This window comes from Balaenoptera ricei, chromosome 15 (genome assembly GCF_028023285.1).
Source record: "Balaenoptera ricei isolate mBalRic1 chromosome 15, mBalRic1.hap2, whole genome shotgun sequence".
NCBI lineage: Eukaryota > Metazoa > Chordata > Mammalia > Artiodactyla > Balaenopteridae > Balaenoptera > Balaenoptera ricei.
Genome location: NC_082653.1, coordinates 81,971,657 through 81,995,573, shown reverse-complemented (window position 1 = coordinate 81,995,573; position 23,917 = coordinate 81,971,657). Strand labels below are relative to the sequence as shown.

Here is a 23,917-nt window from a genome sequence, read left to right as displayed (position 1 = left end):
GGTTGGCTATACAGCAGTAGTAACTGGGACATGAGGAATTCAGTCTGCTGGCTGCTAACTCTTGGCCTAGATTAATTATCTGGCTCTCAGGAAGGGAAACTTTCCTAGATCCTAACCTTTCTGTTTTTCTGTCCACCAAGAATTATACTCAAGAAAGTAAATAGAATTCCCTGGTGGTGCCATGGTTAGGACTTGGTACTTTTACTGCCGGGGCCCTGGGTTCGATCCCTGGTTGGGGAACTAAGATCCCACAAGCCGCAGGCATGGCAAAAAAAAAAAAAAAAAAGACCATTTCTGGGCTGAGAAACACCTTCTGTGATTCACTGTGATCACCTGCGTCGGAATTCCTGTCAGATTTCCACTGAGTCAGCACAATCTCTTTGGTTTATTTCCTAAATTTACTGACTTTGTTTCATATTTTGTTGCTATAAAAAGAATCACATAGGTTCCGCTTGCTGTAAGATTTGTCTACTCAGTGACACACTCAGTCTTCCCCAACTGCCCTTGATAGGACAGAGCCAGACCCCAGGGGCTCCCGATGCTCTGATGCTGATTAGGTCCCCAAGTCATTCATTGATCTTCTCTAGGAAGGATCTCCAGACCCGCATTTGAAACCTTAACTCCTCAAGGAAAACCTTGAGCAATTTTTGCCAGCTTCCTGTGTACTAGTGGAGACTTGGTCCCCACCTTGGGAAACACCTTGGTCTTTGGGAAATCTACACTATGCCAAAGCTTCTAGAGGCTAGAAGCTTCTAGATCCAGTGTCATGTGATAGGGCAGCACAGACCCTTCCTGGGCCCGCAGGGGCAGAAGAGGTTAATGCTAGGATCTGGAAGGCTGAAGACTGGGGCGCTCCCACCTAAAGACCTCAATGAGCTTTAAATATAATTGACATGGATCAGGGACTTCCCTGGTGGCGCGGTGGTTAAGACTCTGCACTCCCCTCAATAACAAAAAAACAAACAACCCAATCCAAAAATGGGCAGAAGACCTAAATAGACATTTCTCCAAAGAAGATATACAGATTGCCAACAGACACGTGAAAGAATGCTCAACATCATTAATAATTAGAGAAATGCAAATCAAAACTACAATGAGATATCATCTTAACACTGGTCAGAATGGCCATCATCAAAAAATCTAGAAACAATAAATGCTGGAGAGGGTGTGGAGAAAAGGGAACCCTCTTGCACTGTTGGTGGGAATGTAAATTGATACAGCCACTATGGAGAACAGTATGGAGGTTCCTTAAAAAACTAAAAATAGAACTACCGTACGACCCAGCAATCCCACTACTGGGCATATACCCTGAGAAAACCATAATTCAAAAAGAGTCCTGTACCAAAGTGTTCATTGCAGCTCTATTTACAATAGCCAGGACATGGAAGCAACCTAAGTGTCCATCGTCAGATGAATGGATAAAGATGTGGCACATATATACAATGGAATATTACTCAGCCATAAAAAGAAACGAAATGGAGGTATTTGTAGTGAGGTGGATGGAGTTAGAGTCTGTCATACAGAGTGAATAAGTCAGAAAGAGAAAAACAAATACAGTATGCTAACACATATATATGGAATCTAAGGAAAAAAAAAAAAAAAGGTCATGAAGACCCTAGTGGCAAGACGGGAATAAAGACACAGACCTACTAGAGAATGGACTTGAGGATATGGGGAGGGGGAAGGGTAAGATGTGACAGGGTGAGAGAGTGGCATGGACATATATACACTACCAAATGTAAAATAGATAGCTAGTGGGAAGCAGCCGCATAGCACAGGGAGATCAGCTCAGTGCTTTGTGACCACCTAGAGGGTTGGGATAGGGAGGGTGGGAGGGAGGGAGACGCAAGAGGGAAGAGATATGGGAACATATATATATGTATAACTGATTCACTTTGTTATAAAGCAGAAACTAACACACCATTGTAAAGCAATTATACTCCAATAAAGATGTTAAAAAAAAAAAAAAAGACTCTGCACTCCCAATGCAGGGGGCCTGGGTTCAGTCCCTGGTTAGGGAACTAGATCCCACATGCATGCCACAACTAAGAGTTTGCATGCCACAACTAAGGAGCCCACGTGCCGCAACTAAGGAGCCCACGAGCTGCAACTAAGGAGCCCACTTGCTGCAACTAAGACCTGGCACAACTAACTAACTAAATAAATAAAATATTGATAATAATAATAATTGACATGGATTAGTTTGGAGAGCCAGGAATTCTGGGAAACAGGCCATTTGGGTCTTCAGTCTCAGACAAATCTTGGGCCCACTACTTACTAATTACTGTACTACCAATTATTACTAACTTGAACAGGTCACTTTGCCTCTTTGACTCTGTTACAGCCACCTCCCAGAAACTGTGAGGATTAAATGAGACTGTACCAAGCCCAGTGCCTGGCGTCTGGTAAGTACTCAGCTGTTGACATCATTGCCCAAGACCTAAAGCAGTTTGTTGCTGAGCTTTCTCATAGCTAGTTCCTCAAAAACTGGAGGATTCCTGGAGTAGCCTTAGCACCTTGCCTATTACACGGTAACTAGCTGTCTGCATTTCTGTCTGCTCCCAGCCTGTGAGTTCTCTGAGGGCAGGGGCCCGGTCTTGCTGCTGTAGCTTCTAGCAAAGAAGAAAATAGTGTTGAAAAGGGTACATTTGTCTATGAGTCTGTTTCTGTTTTGTAGATAGTTCATTTGTGCCTTATTTTAGATTCCTCATAGTTGGTAGGTGCAAACTATTACATTTAGAATGGGTAAACAACAAGGTCCTAATGTATAGCACAGGGAACTATATTCAATATCCTGTGATAAACCATAATGGAAAAGGATATAAAGAATGTATATATGTGTATAACTGAGTCACTTTGCTATACAGCAGAGATTGACACAACATTGTAAATCAACTATACTTCAATTTAAAAAAAACTACAAAAAAAAGGTACATGTGTCGATAGCTCTTTATAGCCATGTGACCCTCGCACAATGGACAAAGAAATCAAAATTTAACCCCATGGTCATATTAAGGCACATAGTAAATGCTCGAATGTGAAACTCGGCTCCGGTTTGTTTTCCTGAAAGGGGGAAGGGACGAGAAGAGGCAGGTCAGCATCACGTGGCCCAGGGCCTGTCCTGGTAGATTGTTACACTAAGGGCCTGCATGAAATACACTTCCCAGTGTCTATGCTCCTGGACAGTCCCTTCCACGTGGACTTTGGACTTGGCCAGGGGACATCCGCAAATGGTACGAAAGCAGAGTATTGGTGGTGGAGGGGCAGGGATAGGCCCTGGAACCCTTTATGTAGGGAACAGCGCAAAAAGCATAATTGTTTCTGGGTGGAGCCCAGTAGGAAGCCCTGACTCAAATGTGTGTCCAAGTGAGCAGTCCAGCTCGCTGAGAGAGCACGGTTGCATGGAGGAATAGTAAGAAATGGGGACAGACAGGCAGGCTAGGGCCAGGTAGTGTGTCAAGGTGTAACTGTCTTTTTTTTTTTTTTTTTTTGATTAATAGCTACTTTATTTATTTATTTATTTATTTATTTATTTATTTATTTATTTATTTATTTATTTTTAGCTGTGTTGGGTCTTCGTTTCATGCGAGGGCTTTCTCTAGTTGTGGCAAGCGGGAGCCACTCTTCATCGCGGTGCGCGGGCCTCTCACTATCGTGGCCCCTCCCGTTGCGGGGCACGGGCTCCAGACGTGCAGGCTCAGCAGTTGTGGCTCACGGGCCCAGTTGCTCCGCGGCATGTGGGATCTTCCCAGACCAGGGCTTGAACCCGTGTGCCCTGCATTAGCAGGCAGATTCTCAACCACTGCGCCACCAGGAAAGCCCTGTAACTGTCTTTTTTGTTTTGTTTTTTCTGAGGCACCGGGGAGCTGCCAGGGCAGGACAATGAACAGTGCTCCAGTAGAGGAATGGGGACTGAGTCACAAAGATGGGATAAGAAGCTTACTTAGGGGAATTCTGTAATGAGTCCAGGCAAGAGAGGTGAGGGCCAGACCCAACACCAGGCAGTCAACGGGGAGAACTAGGGGGATGTGGAAAAACTCTGTGGAAGGAGAGTTGATAGGATTTGGCAGCCAACTGAGGGGAGGTGGTGAAGAGGAAGTGAAGGGAGAAGCCAGAGATGACTGAGGATGTCAGTCTCTGAGTGAGACTCAGAGCTTGGCATGACAGGAACTGTGGCTTTGGGGAAAAGTGATGAATTTACTGAGCCTGGTGAAAACACACAGGGGGTGCATGACTTCTGAAGCTCCGGAGAGAGGGCCCAGTTAGAATGCAGATGTGGGAGGTCCCTACAACCCAGGAGAATGTTGGTGCAGGTGAGCAGATGGGATGAAAGAGAAAGGGGAGGGGGCCAAGGTCAGAACCCAAGCCACCCCGAAGTGTCTGGTCGCTGTATTCAGCACGGCAGGGGATAGGTGCCAGGACAGGGCCCTGGTCCCCCCTCCTTCCACCAGATGCCAGGCTTCTTTCTCACGGCCTCAGTTTCCTGTCTCAAGTGTGTACTGGCCGCTCTGTTCAGTACTCCCTGGGCCTGTGCCAGGCATGCCCATGACCCCGTGCCACACCCGAGCTGGATACTGAGTCACACACACACCATCAACACGCAAGCCTCTCTGAACAGACCTCCAGTGCCTTTTCTGGAAGTTATTATTTTTTAAAATAAATGTATTTATTTATTTATTTTTGGCTGCGTTGGGTCTTCGTTGCTGCCCACGAGCTTTCTCTAGTTGTGGCAAGTGGGGGCTACTCTTCGTTGCGGTGCGCGGGCTTCTCATTGCGGTGGCTTCTCTTGTTGCGGAGCATGGGCTCTAGGTGCGTGGGCTTCAGTAGTTGTGGCACTCGGGCTCAGTAGTTGTGGCTCGCGGGCTGTCGAGCGCAGGCTTAGTACTTGTGGTGCACAGGCTTAGCTGCTCCGCGGCATGTGGGATCTTCCCGGACCAGGGCTCGAACCCGTGTCCCCTGCATTGGCAGGCGGATTCTTAACTGCACCACCAGGGAAGTCCCTCTGTAAGTTATTGAACCGTCCCCAGAAAACTGTACTTGCACCAGGCCTGGTTGATTTGACACAGTTTCAAAGGGCTTGTCAGTTTCTGATATCCACTCTCAGGCCCAGGTAAAGAAACTCTGCTCTAGACCAACTGTCTCCTTGTACAGCTGTGAGAAAGGTCCAGAGTAAAAGGAGTGATCTGTTATCAGTCTGGCCAGAGGGTATCTCTGCTATTCCGGTTCCTAGAGCTGGATATTCCTTATCTGCTCCTTGATGGCCCTTATCGGTAGTTGTAACAGTGCCACACTCTAGAAATCACCTGCCACTCCTCTTCTCTTCTGCTGGATGGGACAGTCCAAAGGCGATGGAGAGGAGAACAGGTGACAGCCTGGGGTCCAGGAACTGAGGCGACCCTGGGTGCTGCCTCAGCCACCCCTTGCTGGGCCAACTGCCTCATGACACCTTCAACCCCTGAACAGTTCCCAATACAAATTTATTTATGCAAGTATTTATACAGACCACAAACACTCGGGGACGCCTCCGCCCCCTTAACGGCCCAGAACCCAGACTCAGAAGGTTAAGAGGGGTCCAGCCTCAGGGGCCAGAGGTGAGTTCTCAGGAAGCGGGTTCTTGGCCTGAGAGGATCCAGGGAGCCAGACGAAAGAGGCGTGACCGGGGCGGAGCTCCGACGGGGAAGGCGGGGCCTGAGGTCAGAGCTGGGCGCGGCTTCCAGGCACGGGGCGGAGCCTGAAGCGTGGCTTGGCCCTGAGCTTGTTACCCCGAGCAGGGGCCTGCGCCTGCAGCCCCGGGTTTACAGGGACCCCTCTCCACTGGGGGCAGTGGGAAGGGAATGGGAGGCCAGGCCTCCTACACGTAAGCGTTTTTCCCGTACTTGCCAAAGCTGCTGTCGCCTTCTTCTTCCGAGGCCGAGGTGGGCAGGCGGGCAGCGAGGCTTTTGGCGGGCATCGCTGGGGCCTTGTAGGGAGGCCGGATGCTGGCAGGGGAGAGAACCCGGGTCAGAGGGAGATGCGGCCCTCGCCCTGCGCCCCGCGCCCCGCCCCTCGCGGCACGCCCTCCCTTACCTGGCGCCGTGGTCCTCGTCCCGAGAGCGGCAGCAGTTGGAGAAGAGGCAGATGCCACCCAGGATGGCGAGCAGGGAGGCGCTCCAGCCCAGGTAGAGGGCGGGGCCCAGCTCGTACCTGGGGACAAGGACGACGAGCAGGTGGTGCTAGCTCGGGGGGGGGGGGGCAAAGGCCCACCCATTACTCCCGTGGGTGGGGCTCCCACACTCACTTGGTTCCAGGGTACAAGGGGTCGAAGAAGTCCTGGGTGATGCTGAAGGCGTACCAGGAGATGGCCACAATCCCGCAGACACCTGGGGGAGGGAGAGGAGAACCGCACTAGGCCCTGTGGAGGAAGGGCGGCCCAGAGAGCAGGACGTGGGCATCAAGTCCAAGAGCAAGTTTCATTGGATCCCTTTCATTCCCCCTCTCCAGCTCATGACTCTTCTGTTTCCTAGGTCAACTGCAGGCTGCTCGATCCAGCCCCCAGGACCCTACCACAGCCCACCTCTCTTGTGGTCTCCCACTCTGCTCCTTAGACCCTCTTCCCACTGTTTATCCCCGACCTGCCCTGGCATTCCTACCTCTAGCGCCTGGACCACATAGTTTCCTCGCTGGGAATCTGCTCATCCAAGTCCTACCCATCCTCAGAAGCCCAAGCAGTCTTCCCCATCAGCCCTGCCTGCCCCGACTCCCCTTTCCTTGGCCTCCTAGAGCCCTCAGCGCTGTGCCAGGTCTTCACCACTCGGTGCATGAAGGCCTGAAGCCAGCTGGGCCCCCGGACTACAGGTCCAGCCTGGCCGCCCCCTGGGGGCTTGTCTTCCAGCAAGCCACCTGGCCTTTCTGAGCCTGTTTCCACATCTGGAGAACAGGACAAGACCTGCCCTCCCTCACAGGCTTGTTGTGAGGTGATGTGTGCAGAAATGTTTTGCAAATTGAAAAGGGATGGCAAGTCAGATGGTACTGTTATTGTGTACAGTGTGTGTGAGTGTGTGTGTGTGTGCATGTCCTAACTCTTCCCATCCAGGCTGTAAGCTCTGGAGGGCAGAAACTCTCACCTTTGGAGTCCCTCCCACACCTCACTCCTACCTGGCTCCTAGTGCGGGCTCAAGAAACATTGCTGATGGACTGATTTGATGGACTCACCAAGGGAGTTGGTGAGTATGGGTGAGAGTGGGGTGAGCAGGGAGAGAGGGCAGGTGTCAATGCAAAGGGGAAGGTGAGGCAACCGTGCAGTCTGGGCCAAGGGCCACCCCACCCCCACCGCGGCACAGCCTCCCCCCGTAACATTCCCCCAATTACCAGCCAGTATGTGTAGGGCCCCTGCGGTGGCCGCCAGCTTGGTTTTCCTGTAGGGCTCCAGGCCCCCAATGTTCGTGCAGCGCAGCCCCACCATGCCTAGGAAGAGGCCCAGGAAGCCCAGGAGGACGGCGGTGATCACGAGCGCCCGGCAGGCCTGGATGTACCCTAGGGAGGTGGGGCGCAGCCATGGGTCCCAGAGCCGGCCCCTTCCCCTCCATCTACTCTCCCGGCTATGACAGTCAGCCCCTTATACAACCTGCTCAGGCCTCAGTCCCTAAAAGCCGTCAAGTCCTCTCCCTGTCCTTCAGGCCCCATCCAGCCTAAGGGGTCAGGCTGAGGGGTCACACCCCCCTCCATCCCAGGAGCTCGCCTCAGTGCCAACGAGGCTTAGCGCCGCCTGACCCTCCCGCCTGCGCAGGCGCACTTCGCCTCTACCGCCGTCACAGGGCTTCTCCTCGGCGCCACTGACACTTTGGCTGGATAACGCTTTGTTCTGGGGGGCATTCTCTGCATTGTAGGATGTTTAGCAGCATCCTTGGCCTCTGCCCACTAGACCTCAGCAGCAGTCCCCCCAAACAGGACAATCAAAATGTTTAGACATCGTCAAAAAATCACCCCTGGTTGAGAACCGCCGTGCTCTGCTGGGTATTACAGACACTGCCCCCAAGCACCCCCTCCCTTTCCCTACATCTACTAGGTCCCATTTAGTGCCCAGCGCAGTGCCCGACATCCTGAACTGAGCCTCTTCCTGGAGTGACCGATAGGGGGCAGCAGTGGCCTATGGGTCACTGGGTAAAGGGCAGCTTCTTATCTGGAACGTGGGATACCTGGGCCTAGGACCAATCCACGTCAGTCTAGCTCATATGCTTTCAATGCCTGTTTCCCCTTTCTCAAACTCGAAGAAAAAGGCTGCTCCCTTTCTGGCCCCCCTTCCTCCTTCTCTGTCTTTGGTAGTTGCCAAGCACTCCCAAGGACCTTGCACCCCTTTACCGGGTGGGGCAGTGCCACCTGTGTTGAAGAGGAAAGGCTGGGTCCCTGCCAGGAGGATGTGAAGCGGCCCAGAGTTGGGGAGCAGGGAAGAGCGACAAAGTTCTCTGGGAGCATTTTCTTATTCCCAGCCACTCCTTCCGGAGTTCCTACCCTCTCCCCATCCATCCATCCACCCATCCCCACCTGGGGCAGACCAGCTCCGGATCCTCAGGTAGCTCTCGTAGACAAAGAGAGATTATTGAAGGGCCCATAAGAGCATGGGCTGGGTGGCTGCGAGGTGAATAATTGATAGGAACCTTCCCAGGACCAGAACCAGCCTGGGAAGGAAGTATCCGCTGGCTCGTGATACACACGAGTCTGGATTCCAGCCCCCCTACACCTGTGTGGCTCTGGACAGGCCACCTTGCAGTTTTCCAGCTTCTGGAAGATGAGGTTACTAACACCGCCAAAGGTGGGGCTGTTATCAGCACTGAAATGGTGCATGTGAAGCATGCAGCACGATGCCTGGAACCTCAACCTGGGCAGCTGCGCTCTCTGCTCTCCCCCTCAGCACGCCCTCGCACCCCTGTCTTTCATTGTCTTTCGTGCACACTCACGAGAGGTTTCAAGCAGCGGTCCAAGTTGGGGCCCCTCCTTACACCATGGTGTGGTTGAGGGGTAAGTCAGAAGGGGGTGGCCAGGGCTGCTGAGTGGCTGCCGCCAATGTCCGTTCTGGCCACCCAGCATTCTAGGTGTCTGGCCCAGACTGTACTCAACTTTTACAGAGGGCTTTTTTTCGGGGAGGGGCATCCTGGATGGGATGAGAGCATGAAGCCCCTGCAGCTGCCTCAGGAGATTCTGGGAATAGTGGGGGCACGAGAGACCCACCTGGACTCCCTAACGGCTCAGAGCATCTTTGACATACACGGGGGCGATTTCGTGGCATGCTGACCTCGGCTCTTTCCCCTACCACCTGGCCCCTGCAGCAAGGGGCCTGGAAGAGCATGACGGCTCCATGAGCACCCAGTGAGGGCATGGGAGCTGCACTGCATAGGGTTCCTCGTCGTCCCCTCTTGGCCTGGCGAGAGGCCGACTGAAGGACTCTCCTGGGGAATGATGGGGGTGCTACTCATAGGTGAGCAGGGAGCAGGAAGATGCTCCAGCCACCAGGGAGGAACTTTCTGGGCCAAAAGAGCTGTAGGCTCCAGCCCGCCAAGAACCTCAAAAAAGTACGTTGACCCGAGAACCCCAAACACATATACACACACACCCCTGCTTCCAGTGGACACTGAGATGTGCAAGAGGACTCCCTTTAAAACAGTCCTTTAGAACTCACCATGGCAGTGAGACCAATGCCCCAGTGGAAGCCTGGCGAAGCTACTGAGACTTTTAAGTATCTCAACCCCCAAGAATCCAAGATGAGGTTTCCTCTTCACCCCATTAGCCCCAGCACTCCCACCCTGAAACTAAAATGCTGAATTTGATTGAGCAAATATAGATGCTCACATCACATTAACATTTTGCACATCTTATCTCATAAAATCCTCACGACCACCCGGTGAACCAGTGCTATTATGACCGTAATCTTACAGATGGGTCAAATGCAGCTCATTTTGTCACCTGCCCGGGGCACAGAGCTAGCCAAAGGCAGGTGCTGAAGCCAGCACTCTGGCCCCAGTGCCTGCACTTGTAGCCACAAAGACAGAGGGTCAAGTCAGAGCAGGGGGCCACGTGTTGGTGAGGCCTCCACCGTGGTTCCAGAGGGCTGCCCCCAGCACTCCCGGCTTCAGGAAGCCAGGTCTCCCAGCTGGACTGGGCCTCCCGGATCTGTATGGCGCCCAAGGTCAGACCGCAGGCAGCACCCACCCTTGCCGGGGTCTCTCCAACCTCCCGCCTCCCTCTGCTCCCCTCAGCTCTCCCCACCCCGTACCAGAGAGGGCCAGCATGGACGGGAACTCCCAGCAGTTGTAGACTCCGAGGGAGTCGGTGGCACAGCTATACCAGAGGTTCTCGAAGATGGTGCTGGTGGTGATGACATTCCCGTGCACGGTGGACACTCGCCAGCTGCTGTGCGTCAGGGTCACCCCGAGCATCAGCAGCCCCAGGGCTGCCATGAAGAAGCCGAAGATCTCCACAGCCACCGACATGGTGGGACACAGGCCCCGAGGGGAGCCTGGGGCCCCAGAGAAGGGGAGGGACTGAGCCCCAGGGGAACTTGGTGGGGCTTTGGCTAAGGAGGGCGGTTAAGGCAGGCTGGGGAGAGGGAGGGAGGCAGGCTGCAGCCTCTGCCTCTTCCTTGGCCCAGGTCTGTCTCTGGCTCGTCTCTCCCCTCTCTCCGGGTCTCTCCGCTTCCCTGCAGGTCGGTCAGAGGAGTGAGACGAGTGCACGGCAGCTGTTGAAGAGGAGACGGAATAAACGAAACGGGCCAAAAGTCCACCCCCTCCCCCCCAGTCTCTGGGCTGCCCTGGGCTCCCCGCCCCGCGAGGGTGTGGGGAGAGGACTTACCGGGGAGGGACTAACGGATGCCGCCAAGGAAGGGCTCCCACGGGAGGCACTGGGAGCCAAGGGGAAGCGTCCGCCTCTGACTCAGCTTTAATCGGGGGCCAGAGAATGGAGTAAGGGGGACAAGAGACAGAGACGGAGACTGACCACAGACGGGTCCCCTGCACCTTTCAGTGGGGAAGGATCAAGGGAGCGGAGCCACCCTCTCTGAATGTTGGTGAGAACAATTCAAGAAACTCAAAGACCTAGGGGTTGAGGCATTGAGTCTCCAAGGAAGATGAAGGTTGAAAAAGGGAATGGGGAATCTGGGAGAAACCCATGGCTCTGGAATCCAACCAACCTGGATTCAAACCAGGTCCCATCATTTACCAAAGGGATGTGGGCATGAAGTTTGAGCCCCTTGAGCCTGTTTCTGATTCTGTGAACTAGAACTACTCCTCCTCACTTCATAGGTTGTATTAAGAATTGTGACTACAGATCAAAGCTCCCCGCAAGTATGAATTGCTTGATACTTGGTGAATGCACTGGGTCTGGGCGCCCAAGGGCCAGGGTGAGGCCACCAGGAGGTTGCTCTCCCCCAAACTTCAACTTCCTGAACTTGAATTTCCCCCCTTGTTGGGATGATCTTTGACTCTCGGCAAAAAGCTTGATCTTGCTGCTCAGGGGCCTCAAGGGGGCTAAATCACAAGCCCAGGACATGATCCTCTGATAAGCTAAGAAGCAAAGAGTTATCAGAACTCTCACCAGCTCTATTAATTATGAGAGATCAGAAACCTCTGGGTCCCCACCCCAAACCGAGGCTGGGCACCTGTCCCAGCACAGACGGTCTCAGTTCCCGCCCCAAGGCCACGGCTGGGGCAGCTCTGGTTCTCTTCTGGCAGGTGAGGCTGGGGCTCAGTCCAAGGGGCCCGTCCTACACCCAGGCGGTCCCATGGGCATCACTGCTCTGAGGTGTAGTCCCCCATCTCCTCCTCCCCGTGTCAGGCTCCTCTGTGCTCCCCCAGGTGCCTCCGCCCCAATCCCCCCCAAGCTGGGCTGAGGAACGAGAAGTGTGCAGTGAAGCAAGGCAGGCCCATGCTGAGCCTGGCACGGGGCGGGTGCTGGGCAAAGCAGGCTGTGTGGGGACTGGGTCCCGATGTTCCTTCTGCAACTGGGATGTCCTGGGTTCCTGACCTCTCCCAAGACCTCTGCCGACTCCATGCCAAATGCCCATTTCCTTCCCCCCACCAGTGGCCCCCCTCCCCTAAGGAGTGGGATGGGGAGGAGGAAGGGGAGGACGCAGGAAAACAAAGGGAGGGAAGGGTGGAGGTTTTGGAGGAAACTGAGTGGGGGCCCCCTGGTGTGGAAAACTCCACACGCTGAGAGGCAGCTGAGTGGGTCAGAGGAGATGGGAGACGTAAATTCTTGCCTGTCCCTTCAGCTCTGCCCTTTCCACCTCTGGTCACTGCTTTTTCTCAGGATTCTACGGCCGTGCAAAGGGCACGTCCCTATGCTGCCTGCCACTGCTCAAGGACGTGGCTGGGCTGAGGCGGGGGAGGAAGGAAGGGTGTAGGGTCTGGGCAGCTCAGCGGACAAAGGAGAACCCCACACCAGCCTGGGGGGCAGGAGTAGGAGGGCACAGAGCAGGGAAAGCCCATGCATGACCCCCACCCCTGGGCCCAACAGAACCTGCCCCTTCCTCAACACAGACACAGAGGTTCCCAAGCCAAAGCCCAATTTTATTTACACTCATCCCAAAACACATGATTTGGGGCTAGGGGACAGGTCCCAGGGGAGAGGAGGTTGAAGGTCACAGAGGACAGTGACAGGTGCAGAAGAAGAAAGGGACGGCGAGGATGGGTGGGCCTCTCTTCCAGTGTCCTCCACGGGCTCCCACGCACCCCCACGCAGAGGCAGAGATGCCGTCTCGTTCAGGATTTGGACTTGGATACAGCAAGTCCGATGAGCCCAGCCAGTCCCGCCACGCCCAGGGCCATGCCTCCAACAATGGCCATGCCCACTAGACCGTCTGGGGAGAGGAAAAGGGAGACCGTCACGAGTCCAGAAACCTAGTCCCTGCAGGGACCTCGGCCACCATCTTGCTGCCCGTTGCTCCTCGACAGAGGACGTGCCTCTCTATCTGGAGTCAGGGGTGAGGGACCCCTGAGGGATGGAGAAAGAAGGGGGTTTGGGGAGGAACTGCTTGGAGGGCACCATCTGAAGAGAGCCCAGAGGGCCCAGGCACGAGGGAAGGAGGAGGACTTAACAGAGTTGAGAGGGACCTGTGGATGCTGGGGGCCAGGGAGACACGAGGGTGGGGAGTGGACGGAGACGGAGGGAGAAGGGCAGAGAGGACGGCCTTCACCTTTCTTCATGGCCTTGTCAATGAGCCGTTCCAGTTCCTTGGCCTGGCTGTTCTGCGGCTCTGTCTGCAGCAGCCCCCGCACGTACTTCAGGGCCTTTTCATATTCCTACGCTCGGGGAGAGTGACACACCCCCTCAGAATTCTATCCCTCCTTCTCCCCATCAGAAGGGCCTTCCCTCTGCTGGCCCCAGGGCTCTTCCCTCTACCTCCTCCCCTCCCTCCCCCCCGCCCCACCCAGTGGAGTAGAGTCCACAAACCACCCCAACTGTGTGGGGTTGATAAGCCGAGGGAGATAAGAGCCCAAGGCTTGGGGCTGCACCCCACTGCTGACGTCACACTGCTCCCCACACCCTCGGCACCTGGATCCTCTGTCTCTCACCTTCCTTCAGCGTCCTGCTATCACCCTGCGCCTCTGTACCCAACACCACCCCCTGCCTACCGCCCTCTTCAGCCTTCCAGAGGGCCTGGGCTCTGTGATGGAGGAGAGGGACGAGAGGGAGCTTGGCCACCCAGGCCGGGTGGAGGGGGAGAAGGAGCTCTCTGCCTTACCTTGAGCCGGTAGTTCCCCACGGCCAGGTAGAAGACATAATCCCGCTGCTCCTCTTTGCTCCCTTTGGGCAGCAGCTCTAGGGAGGGAGGGAGGGAAGAGGGTAAAAACCCCTTCTCTCCCTTCCTAGTGCCTGTGTCCCAGAGGCCCCCTCCACTCCCTGAATACCTATAAGATCCTGGGAGAAAGTCACTGTCCTGAGCCTCCATTTCAGCTCCGGTCACTCCGGGCTTCCCAGCCAGAGCTCTGGGGCAGCATGAACCCCAGCTGCCCCAATGCCCCAGTGATCCACACCCCGGTATCAACACTACAGTCAGCTTTGGTTCATCCAAGTGAACTGAAAGGAAATCAAGGCACCGGAGAAGCCAAAAGGCATCTCTACTCAGCTGTGGCATCTGCTGTGTATTTTAACTACAGCCGCTTGCTGACCAGAATAGTGTTCAAAACCAGTTTGCACTCCTTCCCCCTTTAAAAAAACAGCTCCAAACTCACCTTCAGTTACCCCTCCCTGAAAGACCCCACCTGACTTTCTTAGTTCAGTGACTTCCCAGAGGCTCATGTGTTCAGTTGTACTCTGCATTAGAATTTGCTGCTAAGTGGTTTTGCAGGTGTTTACACATCTTCCCAAGTGTCTGTACTGCCTCCTCAACTAGACTGGCCATGTTTAGAGACCAATTCTACAGCTGTGCCCTGCTGTAGAGGAAACCTGAGAAATAGACAAATGGAGGCGGAGATGATTTGCATTAAGGAAGAGTCTTACTTTTATGGATTTACAACAGGCATCCTCGGCTAGTACAGTGATTGCTTATACACCATTACTTGACCAAGAGAAAGGGGGTACAGAGAAATTTAAAGGTCAAGTATTGTGGCCTCTGACAAACGGTGACCCATCCAAAACCAGCAGGAAATAGGATTCTGATCAAAAAAGCACCATGTGCTCACAAGTTTTGGGAACCGTCTTCTGTACTTCTTCCACACCGCCCCCCGCAAAAGGTTTTCAACAACAGCTGCTAAATAAGCAACACGGTGGGGGTGGGGGGCAAAGAGCATGGGACTGGGACACACAAGCAGGAGCTTCTAGTCCCAATTCAGCCATAAATCAACCAGCTGTGTGACCCGAGACAAGCCACTTTCCTTATGTCTAGACTACGGGATCACCAAAGTCCTGTGGGGACCGACATGCTATGACTCTGTCTGGCAAAACAACCATCGATGAGGTGGCAAGTAGCCAAAAGCACAGTGGGAGAAGTCAGGCTAAGTACAGCCCTTATTTTGCAGTGCGTTTACTGGTAAATAACTGCGAGGTGACTGCACTATGAGGTCCCATGTTGAAAAAGGATCCCCGAACTTGAGATGGAGGGAGCGAACCAGGCCAACGGTGGTTGAGGACGATGGCAGTTGGGAAGGGGAGAGCTGGGGAGCCAGCCTAGCACCTCACCCTCCAGCAGAGCAAGGCCTTTACGGATGTCATCGTTGTATTTGCTTCGCACCAGGCACCAGGCATATTCAAACTGCGTGCTCTTGGACACTGAGCCTGCTGCCTTCTCAGACTGAAATTTCCTTTCAAACTTCTGCCATAGGAGAGGAGAGGAGTCATTTAGAGGTGAAGGGGCAAGCCACACTGTAGCAGGACCTGGGTGTCCCTTTCCCTGTTACTCTCCATCTTCCCCTCTGCCACATTTCTCTTGCGGGTCTTGGGGCCTGGTACCCCAGGTTCTGCCATCTCCATCCCTGGGACCCAGGCATTCTGCTTCTTAGTGGCGGGCTGTCTTGGCCCCCCTCTGCTTCCCTCCCCCTAGTGGTACCGACTGGAGATGCCACCTGCTGGCGGCTACAGGCACCGCTCCCGGAGCAGCTGACCCCGAGAGGCTGAACAGTAAACACGCTGTCAGAACTGCTCAACAACAGCCCACGCGGTCCCTCGTCGGAGACTGCTTCTCCCATCCCCACCCTGCCGGTCTGGACCCTTTCTTATCTGAAAAACGGGAATAAAAATAGTGCCTACCTCCTACTAGAGCTACAAAGATTGAGATCTCCCCTGAAAGGTACTCAGCACCGTGCCGGAATTTGACTAATATATGAAAGTTTAAGGTGGTCACTGTGTTCCCCCTGCCACTGAAGGAGCACTCAAAATCGGGTGCCCGCACCCTGACCTCCTAGCGCCTGCATGCATTCAGCACCCGTCAAACTCCAGGCCCCCAGGCTGAGGCGTGGTGGCGCAAGGAAACTACATCTCCCATTAGCCTTTGGGGCAAAGTGGACCCTCTGGGCAGGAGCTGGACGCTGCAGGGGCTGCCGGGAGCCGTAGTTCGACTTCCCTAGGCAAAGCTGATGCTGGGAAGAGGGTTTGGCCCCTACCCGGGCTCTCCTCAGGGCCCGCCCTTCCGAATCTTCCTTTTCCCTCCCTCAGGGCCGGGCCTCACCAGCAGGTCCTCCACAGACACCAACTCGTTCAGCACGGCCTCCATGGCCGCCGGCCCCGCAATGCTCACAACTCAGACGCTACTGTGCCACCTTCTCCATGGCCCACTGATCGGGGCGGAGAGTCACTTCCGGCGTCCGACGGAAGCGGGATCGCCCTCCGCTACGCAGAGCCAATCGCTTCACATAGCCGCCGCGAGCCCGCCCCCCCCGCCCCCACGCCGCCGCCGCGGAGCAGCTGGGATCAGTGATGCGCATGCTCCAACAGGTCCTTCTCCTTCCCCCACGACTCGCAGGCCGCAGGCGGTGCCGGACCTGTCCTCAAGCCAGTCTTCCCGGGTACCCTGCGTGTGCCTCCGTCTACGGAGGCTGCCTCACTAAACTCTGAGACTATGTCTTGGTGGTTAGCCCCCAGACTGAAAACAGCGGAAAGAGAAGGTGGGGAACTGGGCGTGAATCACATAATTTTAGGGACCAGTGTAACGCTCCTTCGCTCCTCCTCGCCCCCCCCCCACCAGTTCTCCCCTCCCAGATATCTAGGACCCTAGAGGCTACGTGACTTCTCAGTGCCGGCAAGAAAATCATAACTAGTACCAGGGTTTCCAGGGCCCCGGCAAGAGGAAAGAAAACTGATCTGTTAACCATACACCCAGGACTGGAATACATAATAATGGGGGATGCTATCAATGGGAATTTAAAGAAAAGCTGTTGCCACTGCTTGCAGAGAGGGTCCAGTCTTCTAAATATTATTTAATAAAGCATCCTCTGGGTGTACCCAAGGGGGAAAGGCCTGCCATGTGGGGTCATGGACAATAAGGAGCTTGGCAGTGAGAAGCAACAAAGCATGGAAAGGAGAAATGCTGCATGCCACTCTGGCATCTGTGTTCTGTGCAGTGATGGGACTGGGTAGGCAGTCATTTTCAAATTTCTTTTTACCTTGACCCACAGTGCTCCAGTACACATGTGAATGTAAGTTCCACGAGAGCAGAGACTGTATCTTGTTTATCCGTGCATCTCCAGCTCCGAGCACAAGGTAAATGTTCAAGAAATATTCGTTGAATAAACAGGAAATGAAGCCGACAGTAGTAATGACGACAGTGCAAGCGCAAAGGATTATCATCCAAACACCTTTTACATTTGCAAGGCCCCTTGATTTTTTTTTTTCTTGCCTCATAATAGCCTTGTGAGTTAAGTTGGCAAATTATTCTTCTCTATTTGGCTTGGACAGTTGAAATGACTGTGATATGAGCTCAGTAAACTGAGAGAAACCTCAGTTTAGGGAACTGGCTCCATAATAGTCAAGGAGAAAAATTCACATTCATTCAAAGATGTATTGAGCTTCTAATCTTGGCTGGGCTTTGAGGTAAGCAGAGAGGGTAAAAAGATGTACGGAATACGAAGCAGATGGGTGAAAACAGGACCGAGCACAAAGGGCAACTACTAGCAAGGCAGGGAATATAAGAAAGCCAAAAGGGCATTATTTCTAGCAGGATGTTACTTCCTTTGGGTGGCCTGCTGCCCCTTATGCATGTTTGTATCTGTTGCAGCTCTTGGCACGGGCCTGGCATGTGGCAAAAGCTCCATCAGGGTTTGTTAAATGTATATTTGTGGGGGGGAAAGGAATGCCTTACTCACATGGCTCAATTCTGTGCCAGTGAAGAGATCCTAAGTCTGAGTTTGTGTTTCTCTGGTCTAGTTAGCATAGCCATCCACCCTGGATCACAGGGATAAGAAGTAGTGCCTGTTAATTTTACATCCAAATTATGTTTCTCCATCTTCTTCAACCAGCATCCAAATGCAAACCATTGTCATCTCTGCCTTGGGAGACACTGACAGCCAGTTCACTGATGCCCTGTATCCATTCTTGCCCTGTTACTGTCAATTTACCACCCAGCAGTCAGAGGGACCTTATAAAAACACAATTCTCAATTTATCTGGAACCCTTTAATGGCTTCTCATTGTCCTTCTCATTGTCTGGTCTGTGCTTACCTCTCTGCCTCATCTCTCCATCACTGCCTCTCCCTGTTAGGCCTTCTTTCAGGTCTGAAACCCCCAGTGGCCACAGGCCCTCTGCACATGCAGTCCCCTCTATCTGGAACATCTTTCCCCTCCCCCTTTGTTTATATGGCTCATTCATTCATTCATTCATGATTTAATTCATTCAACAAATACTCATTGAGCATCTGCTATGTGCCAGGCACTGTTTAAGTGCTAGGGATCAGTGCTGAATAAAGTTCTTGTTCTCATGGAACTTGCATTTTAGTGGGGAAAACAGAAAAAATACTTGAACAAGTAAATAACTAAAAACACAATAATGGCAGGGGTTGAAAATGCTTTGAAAACAAATAAAGCAGGGGAAAGGGATTGAGAGAAGGGATTGAGAGAAGAGGATACTATTGGAGGAGAGCTCAAAGAAGCCCACCCTGGAGAGGTGACACCTGGGCAGAGAACTGAAGGGCGTGAATGAGCCATGCAGGTAAATGGCGGAAGAACATTCCAAGCAGACAAATGGGCAGGTGCAAAAGCCTTAAGGAAGGAATGCACAAGAGTTGTTTAGAAAGTGAGGGCAGAGGGGTAGCCAGGGGCAGATCATGTAGGGCCTTGTAGACTCTGGGAAGGAATCTGGATTTAATTTGATGAGTGATGGGAAGGCACTGGAGGGTTTTGGGCAACAGAGTGAAATGATCCATCGTAAAGGAATCCCTCTGGTGGCTGCTGTGGTGGCCCAGGCAAGAGGCAGCGGTGACCTGGTCTACCGTGGCTGCGGTGGGGGTGAAGGGGTTAAGGGTATATGGTCAGAAGGGAGAGTCAGCAGGGTCTGCTGATGGATCGGATGTGTGAGAGGGAGGTAGGGTGACAGATAGGTTTGTGCGCTGAGTGACCTGGTGAGCTCCTACTGACCCTCAGTTCTAAGCTCTAAGGCTCTTCCTTAGGGAAGGCCTTCCCTGGCATCCAGACTAGGTGAGGTCTCGTGTAGAGAGGCAGAGCATTACCAGTGCTACATTTTAAGAATATAAAACTATAACCCGCTCATTCCTTTCTTAGTTCGCCCTGTGTTTTTGTGAGCCACACAAGTATTGGTTTGGGTATGGTAATAACATCTGCCAGGAGCCAGAGACTTTATTCTGCTCTCGTCTCTTTTTTTCCCCCGTAAAGGAATGCTCACACATGACCTGTGGTCCAAAATCATACCAGGAAGGTATGAGCTCCATTTGATCCATAAGGAAACAGAGGCTCAAAAAGCTTAAGTCATCTGCCCAAGGTCACAGAGCTAGAAGTGGAGGAGCTGGGATTCAAACCCGAGTCCTGCTTCAGCTTCAGAGATGAAGAGTCAGTTAAAGAATAAATAGAAAGAAAGGATATGACAAGTTTGTAAGTACTCTCTAGTTTTTCATCTTTAAAAAATGTAGGTGTAAATTTGTAATTTTTTGGTTTTGCACGGTAGAGGACTTCCCTTTAGCAGCAGATGAACGAGGAAGGAAAAATTCAGATTAATTTAAAATCAAAACAGGCAAAGCAATCCTGACAAACCATTTTTTTAGTAAAACACGGTAGTAAAATTGAAAACAAAACCCCCCAAACCACCACCAGTGCTGCTGAGATTGTTGTAAAACTGGTTTCTGCCTCTTGGCGAGCGGCCTGTATTTTTAGTTCACACTATGTGTTAGTTTCTAATTATTGTGTGATGAGCTGATAAATGCCACCCTCCTGTACTAGACTGGAAGCGACAGGAGGGCAGGGTCTGTCTATCTTGCTCATCTTATGCTCCTAGAGCTCAGTGCCTAGCGCGAGTAGATACTCAATTTGTAACTGTTGCATAAATGGATATTGCTGTTGCCATGATTAACTTTTTGGAAGAGAATCAGGCAATATATAGTAAGAGCTATAAGATAAAATATTATTTAACTAGTAATCTACTCCTGTGAGGAAAAAATATTCAACAAAAGCCAAAAAAAACCAAAAGAAGAAAGAAAAGACATGAAGATATTCATTCCTTAAAGAAGATGTGGTACATATATACGACGGAATATTACTCAGCCATAAAAACGAACGAAATTGGGTCATTTGTAGTGACGTGGATGGACCTGGAGACTGTCATATAGAGTGAAGTAAGTCAGAAAGAGAAAAACAAATATCGTATATTAACGCATATATGTGGAATCTAGAAAAATGGTACAGATGAACTGGTTTGCAAGGCAGAAATAGAGACACAGATGTAGAGAACAAATGTATGGACACCAAGGGGGGAAACTGGGGGTGTGGGGGTGTGATGGTGTGATGAATTGGGAGATTGGGATTGACATGTGTACACTAATATGTGTAAAACAGATAACTAATAAGAACCTGCTGTATAAAAAAATAAAATAAAATTCAAAAAAAAAAGATATGAATACCTCTGATCTAGGGATTCCACTGCCAGCTATTCATTAGTGAGAAACTTGCACATGGGCAAAACATGTCTAAGAATGTTTATAGCATCATTTTTAGTAACAGAAAAAAACCCCTCAAACTGGAAACAACCCAAATACCTTTTATATGAATTTAAGAATGAGTACTTTATGGTATATACACATAGAATTGAATATAGAACATTGAAAATGAAGTACACATTTGTCAACGTGGTAAATCTAAAAAATTGTAATGCTGAATAAAGCAAATTTATTGAAAAAAAAGATATTCATTCCTGCATATCTTCGAAGGTAAACAAACAAAAAAAGCACCAGAGAATGGTTTTATTAAATGATGGCACATCAATATTACGTTACATCAATATAATAATAAACAGCCTTAAAGTTATAGTCATTTGGATTCTAGGCATGTGGCTGATAATACTCAAAACAAAACAAAGAAGTATGTACTTCTCAAATTCAGTCCTGTGAGTGGGCAGAAAAGAAACGGACATTTTTTGTTGGTGGAACTAAAACCTAGAAGTGGTACTTGGTGGCAGATTCCCTCCCTTGACTACACCAGAAATTGGAGCCTGTTCTGGACTTCTGCCTTACAGCATCTTGTCAGTGGTCAGCCCAGGAGAAGTTCTCAGCAAACACCCACTAAACAGGGTTCCACTACTTGTGTTCTTCCAATCTTCAGTGATCTGTCTCCTCTACTTCCCACTTTCATCTACTATTTAATTAGTTAGGGAGTCCGATCAACCGCAAATTGATTCATTCATCCATCCAACCAACATTTGTTAAGGGTCTAACTGTGTACCAGGCACCCTTCTAAGTGCTGGGTAAGAGAAATGAACTAAACAGACATAGTCCTTCCCCCATGTAAGTTACATCTTAGTGGAAGAGAAAAGACAGCTAACGAATAAGTACATGACGTCAGATACCTCTGCCTCCGTTCTGTCGCCATTCTCTAACAGCCTTCACGTGTTTTCCTCCTCCAACCCAGCCTGGCTGCCAGCTGCATTTTAAAGTGCAAATCAGACTTCACGTCTCCTGTTTAAAATACCGTCTAGACTACTCAGGACATTGTTTAAATTTCTTATGCATACGAAGCCCTTCAGGATCGCCTCTGCTTACCTCTCCAGCTTCATTTCCAGGCACCCACGCGCCCTGAACACGGAGAGTTTTCGTGGGACGGCCACCTTTCTTCCACCCGGAATGTTCTCCAACCGGAGATCTCCATCCACCAAACACCTGCGTCCCTACATGGCCCGCAACTAGCAGCCGGGCTCAGGGCCGTTACCCTCCGGGACATCTTTCTTCTATCCGGCCCCCGCGCCTCCAGCCCCTAGGAGGTACAGCATTTATCACCCAGTCCTACAATCCTTTATGTGGACAGGGGCCGTGTCTTGTTCATCTCTCTGCCAAAGGGCAGGCACCCAAGAATCGTTGGTGGGGTGAATGAAAAAGTAACGGCCGGCGTTCTAAAAAAGAGGCTAAAAACCTCGGAGACGTTTGCACTTCCGGGTGGCGGTTCGGTCGGCACCCGAAGATGGGAGAAGTGGGTACAGGTACCTCCTCAGGGGCTGCTCTAGGAGAAGTGCTCGGTGATCCGGAGGACCCGGGGAGCCTCGAGGGGGAAGAGCGCGGCGTCGGCCTCTGCGCAGTAGTCGCCCTCCGCAGGGAGGCGGAGCCGAGAGAAGCCCGAGGAGGGGCGCGGGGGGGCGGCGCGGCGCGGCGCGACTGAGAGGTGGAGGGGGTGGTGCCGAGGTCTGGGAGCTCCGAACCTCACAACTCGACCTTGTGCCCGGGGGTGAATGAAGTCCTACTTGCTAACCCATGCCCCAGCGAGGCTCACTGTAAATTAAAATTTAGCTGTTGCTTCCTTTAGAGTCTGTCTTGGCTCGAAAGTATGTGATGAGTGCACACAACGTGCCCATGAATCACCTGGGGTCTTGTTAAAAGTGCAGAGTCTGATTCAGGAGGTCTAGGGTAAGGCCCAAGATGTTGCGTTTCTAATAAGCTCCCAGAGGACGCCGTTGCTGTGGATTCTCCAACACACTTTGAGGAGCAAAGGTGTGAAACAGTGGGTTTTTTTGGCTGCATTGGGTCTTCGTTGCTGCGCGTGGGCTTTCTCTAGTTGCAGCGAGTGGGGGCTACTCTTCCTTGCGGTGCGTGGGCTTCTCATTGCGGTGGCTTCTCTTGTTGCGGAGCACGGGGCTCTAGGTGCATGGGCTTCAGTAGTTGTGGCGCGGGAGCTCAGTAGTTGTGGCTCACGGGCTCTAGAGCGCAGGCTCAGTAATTGTGGCTCACGGGCTTAGTTGCTCCTTGCCACGTGGGATCCTCCCTGACCAGGGATCGAACCCATGTCCCCTGAATTGGCAGGCAGACTCTTAACCACTGTGCCACCAGGGAAGTCCCGAAACAGTGGTTCTTAAATGCGGTCCCCAGACTAGCAGCATGGGCATCAGCTGAGAATTGTTTAGAAATGCGAATTATCGAGCCCGGCTCCACACCTGCGGAATTAGGATATCTGGGGATGGAGCCCAGCAGTCGGTATTTTTACAAATGCTGTAGGTGATTCCGATGCACGCTGGAGTTTGAGAACCACTGGACAGCGGAAAAGTCAAATTGAGCCTCATTTCTCTATAGACTTGTGACTGTGATCAATTTGCCTTATCTAGTTAAGCTTCAGTTTCATCAGCTGAAAAATCAGGATGAAAATACTAATGCCTTCCTAGTGAATCTATTATGAGGAGGGAACATGAGATAATGATTGTAAAGCACTTGGCACACATAATAAACATTTTATAATAGTTATCAGAGCCTAGAGAGCTTAGAGTAATTTCACTAGTGTGACAGGGGCAGAAAAAGACTTTAAAAGGAATGAGGAATGGGGGGAGGTGTGGTAAGCATATGGAGAAATGACTTTACTCTTCCAGGCCACTAAAGCGGAAAAGACAGGGCTGCAGTGGTAGTTACCACAGCAATGTTACCTCTCAGCCATGGTGATTATCCCTAAAGCCATTCATTTGGACAATGAATAACTTCATTTATTTGGAGTGCCTCTTCCAAATGAGTGAGTTTCAGAGAGCAATAACAGACAAAAGGATTCCCCCCCCCCCCCACCCAAACAACAGATGTACCTTAAACTATTTAGGTGTGATTTTCCTACTTGTCTGTTCTGGGAATGACATCGCCTTTGCTGTTTACCACTTTGGTCTTAGGATTTGGAAAAGGGAAGGAGGCAAAAATCAGAGGCAAGAGAAATTTCCGGATCAGTGAGTTTTTATTCAGCAATGAATTCCAGCTGCCAGAAGAAGAACTAGAATATCTAGTTGGAGGGAAACCTTCCCAACACATTTTACTTTCATCAGCACATTTTATCAGCATTAC

At 51.7% G+C, this 23,917-nt stretch overlaps 2 protein-coding genes and 1 long non-coding RNA gene across 3 annotated transcripts; 1 reads left to right on the top strand and 2 right to left on the bottom strand.

Annotated features, from left to right (window-relative positions):
- Positions 1-4,607: 4,607 nt before the first annotated feature.
- On the bottom strand, positions 4,608-12,436 carry CLDN15 (claudin 15). The gene is made up of 6 exons (XM_059896555.1): positions 10,822-12,436; positions 10,247-10,708; positions 7,348-7,512; positions 6,278-6,359; positions 6,067-6,183; positions 4,608-5,978 (listed from the first exon to the last, which is right to left on the bottom strand). The coding sequence occupies exons 2-6, from the start codon at positions 10,461-10,463 to the stop codon at positions 5,852-5,854; spliced, it is 708 nt and encodes a 235-aa protein (XP_059752538.1). The 5' UTR covers positions 10,464-10,708; positions 10,822-12,436; the 3' UTR covers positions 4,608-5,851.
- A 79-nt stretch (positions 12,437-12,515) lies between these two features.
- FIS1 (fission, mitochondrial 1) lies at positions 12,516-16,271 on the bottom strand. The gene is made up of 5 exons (XM_059896556.1): positions 16,133-16,271; positions 15,148-15,280; positions 13,712-13,788; positions 13,163-13,268; positions 12,516-12,826 (listed from the first exon to the last, which is right to left on the bottom strand). Exons 1-5 carry the CDS (start codon positions 16,175-16,177, stop codon positions 12,729-12,731), a joined length of 459 nt encoding a protein of 152 aa, XP_059752539.1. The 5' UTR covers positions 16,178-16,271; the 3' UTR covers positions 12,516-12,728.
- Positions 16,272-16,390: 119 nt separating this feature from the next.
- Positions 16,391-20,435, top strand: LOC132349212 (uncharacterized). Its single transcript, XR_009497631.1, has 3 exons — positions 16,391-16,568; positions 17,079-17,163; positions 19,287-20,435. It is a non-coding gene; the product is annotated as an uncharacterized LOC132349212 (long non-coding RNA).
- The last annotated feature ends 3,482 nt before the right edge of the window (positions 20,436-23,917 follow it).

What these genes read in the sequence shown, in the direction of transcription:
- CLDN15 (XM_059896555.1), bottom strand. Translation starts at nt 10,463, where the DNA reads ATGTCGGTGGCTGTGGAGATCTTCGGCTTCTTCATGGCAGCCCTGGGG. An exon ending in GTCCATGCTGGCCCTCTCTG is followed by an intron (nt 7,513 to 10,246) that starts GTACGGGGTGGG and finishes CCACCTCCCTAG; the next exon opens with GGTACATCCAGGCCTGCCGG. An exon ending in GACGAGGACCACGGCGCCAG is followed by an intron (nt 5,979 to 6,066) that starts GTAAGGGAGGGC and finishes CTCCCCTGCCAG; the next exon opens with CATCCGGCCTCCCTACAAGG.
- FIS1 (XM_059896556.1), bottom strand. Translation starts at nt 16,177, where the DNA reads ATGGAGGCCGTGCTGAACGAGTTGGTGTCTGTGGAGGACCTGCTG. An exon ending in TGTCTGTGGAGGACCTGCTG is followed by an intron (nt 15,281 to 16,132) that starts GTGAGGCCCGGC and finishes CTCCTATGGCAG; the next exon opens with AAGTTTGAAAGGAAATTTCA. An exon ending in TGACAAGGCCATGAAGAAAG is followed by an intron (nt 12,827 to 13,162) that starts GTGAAGGCCGTC and finishes TCCTCTCCCCAG; the next exon opens with ACGGTCTAGTGGGCATGGCC.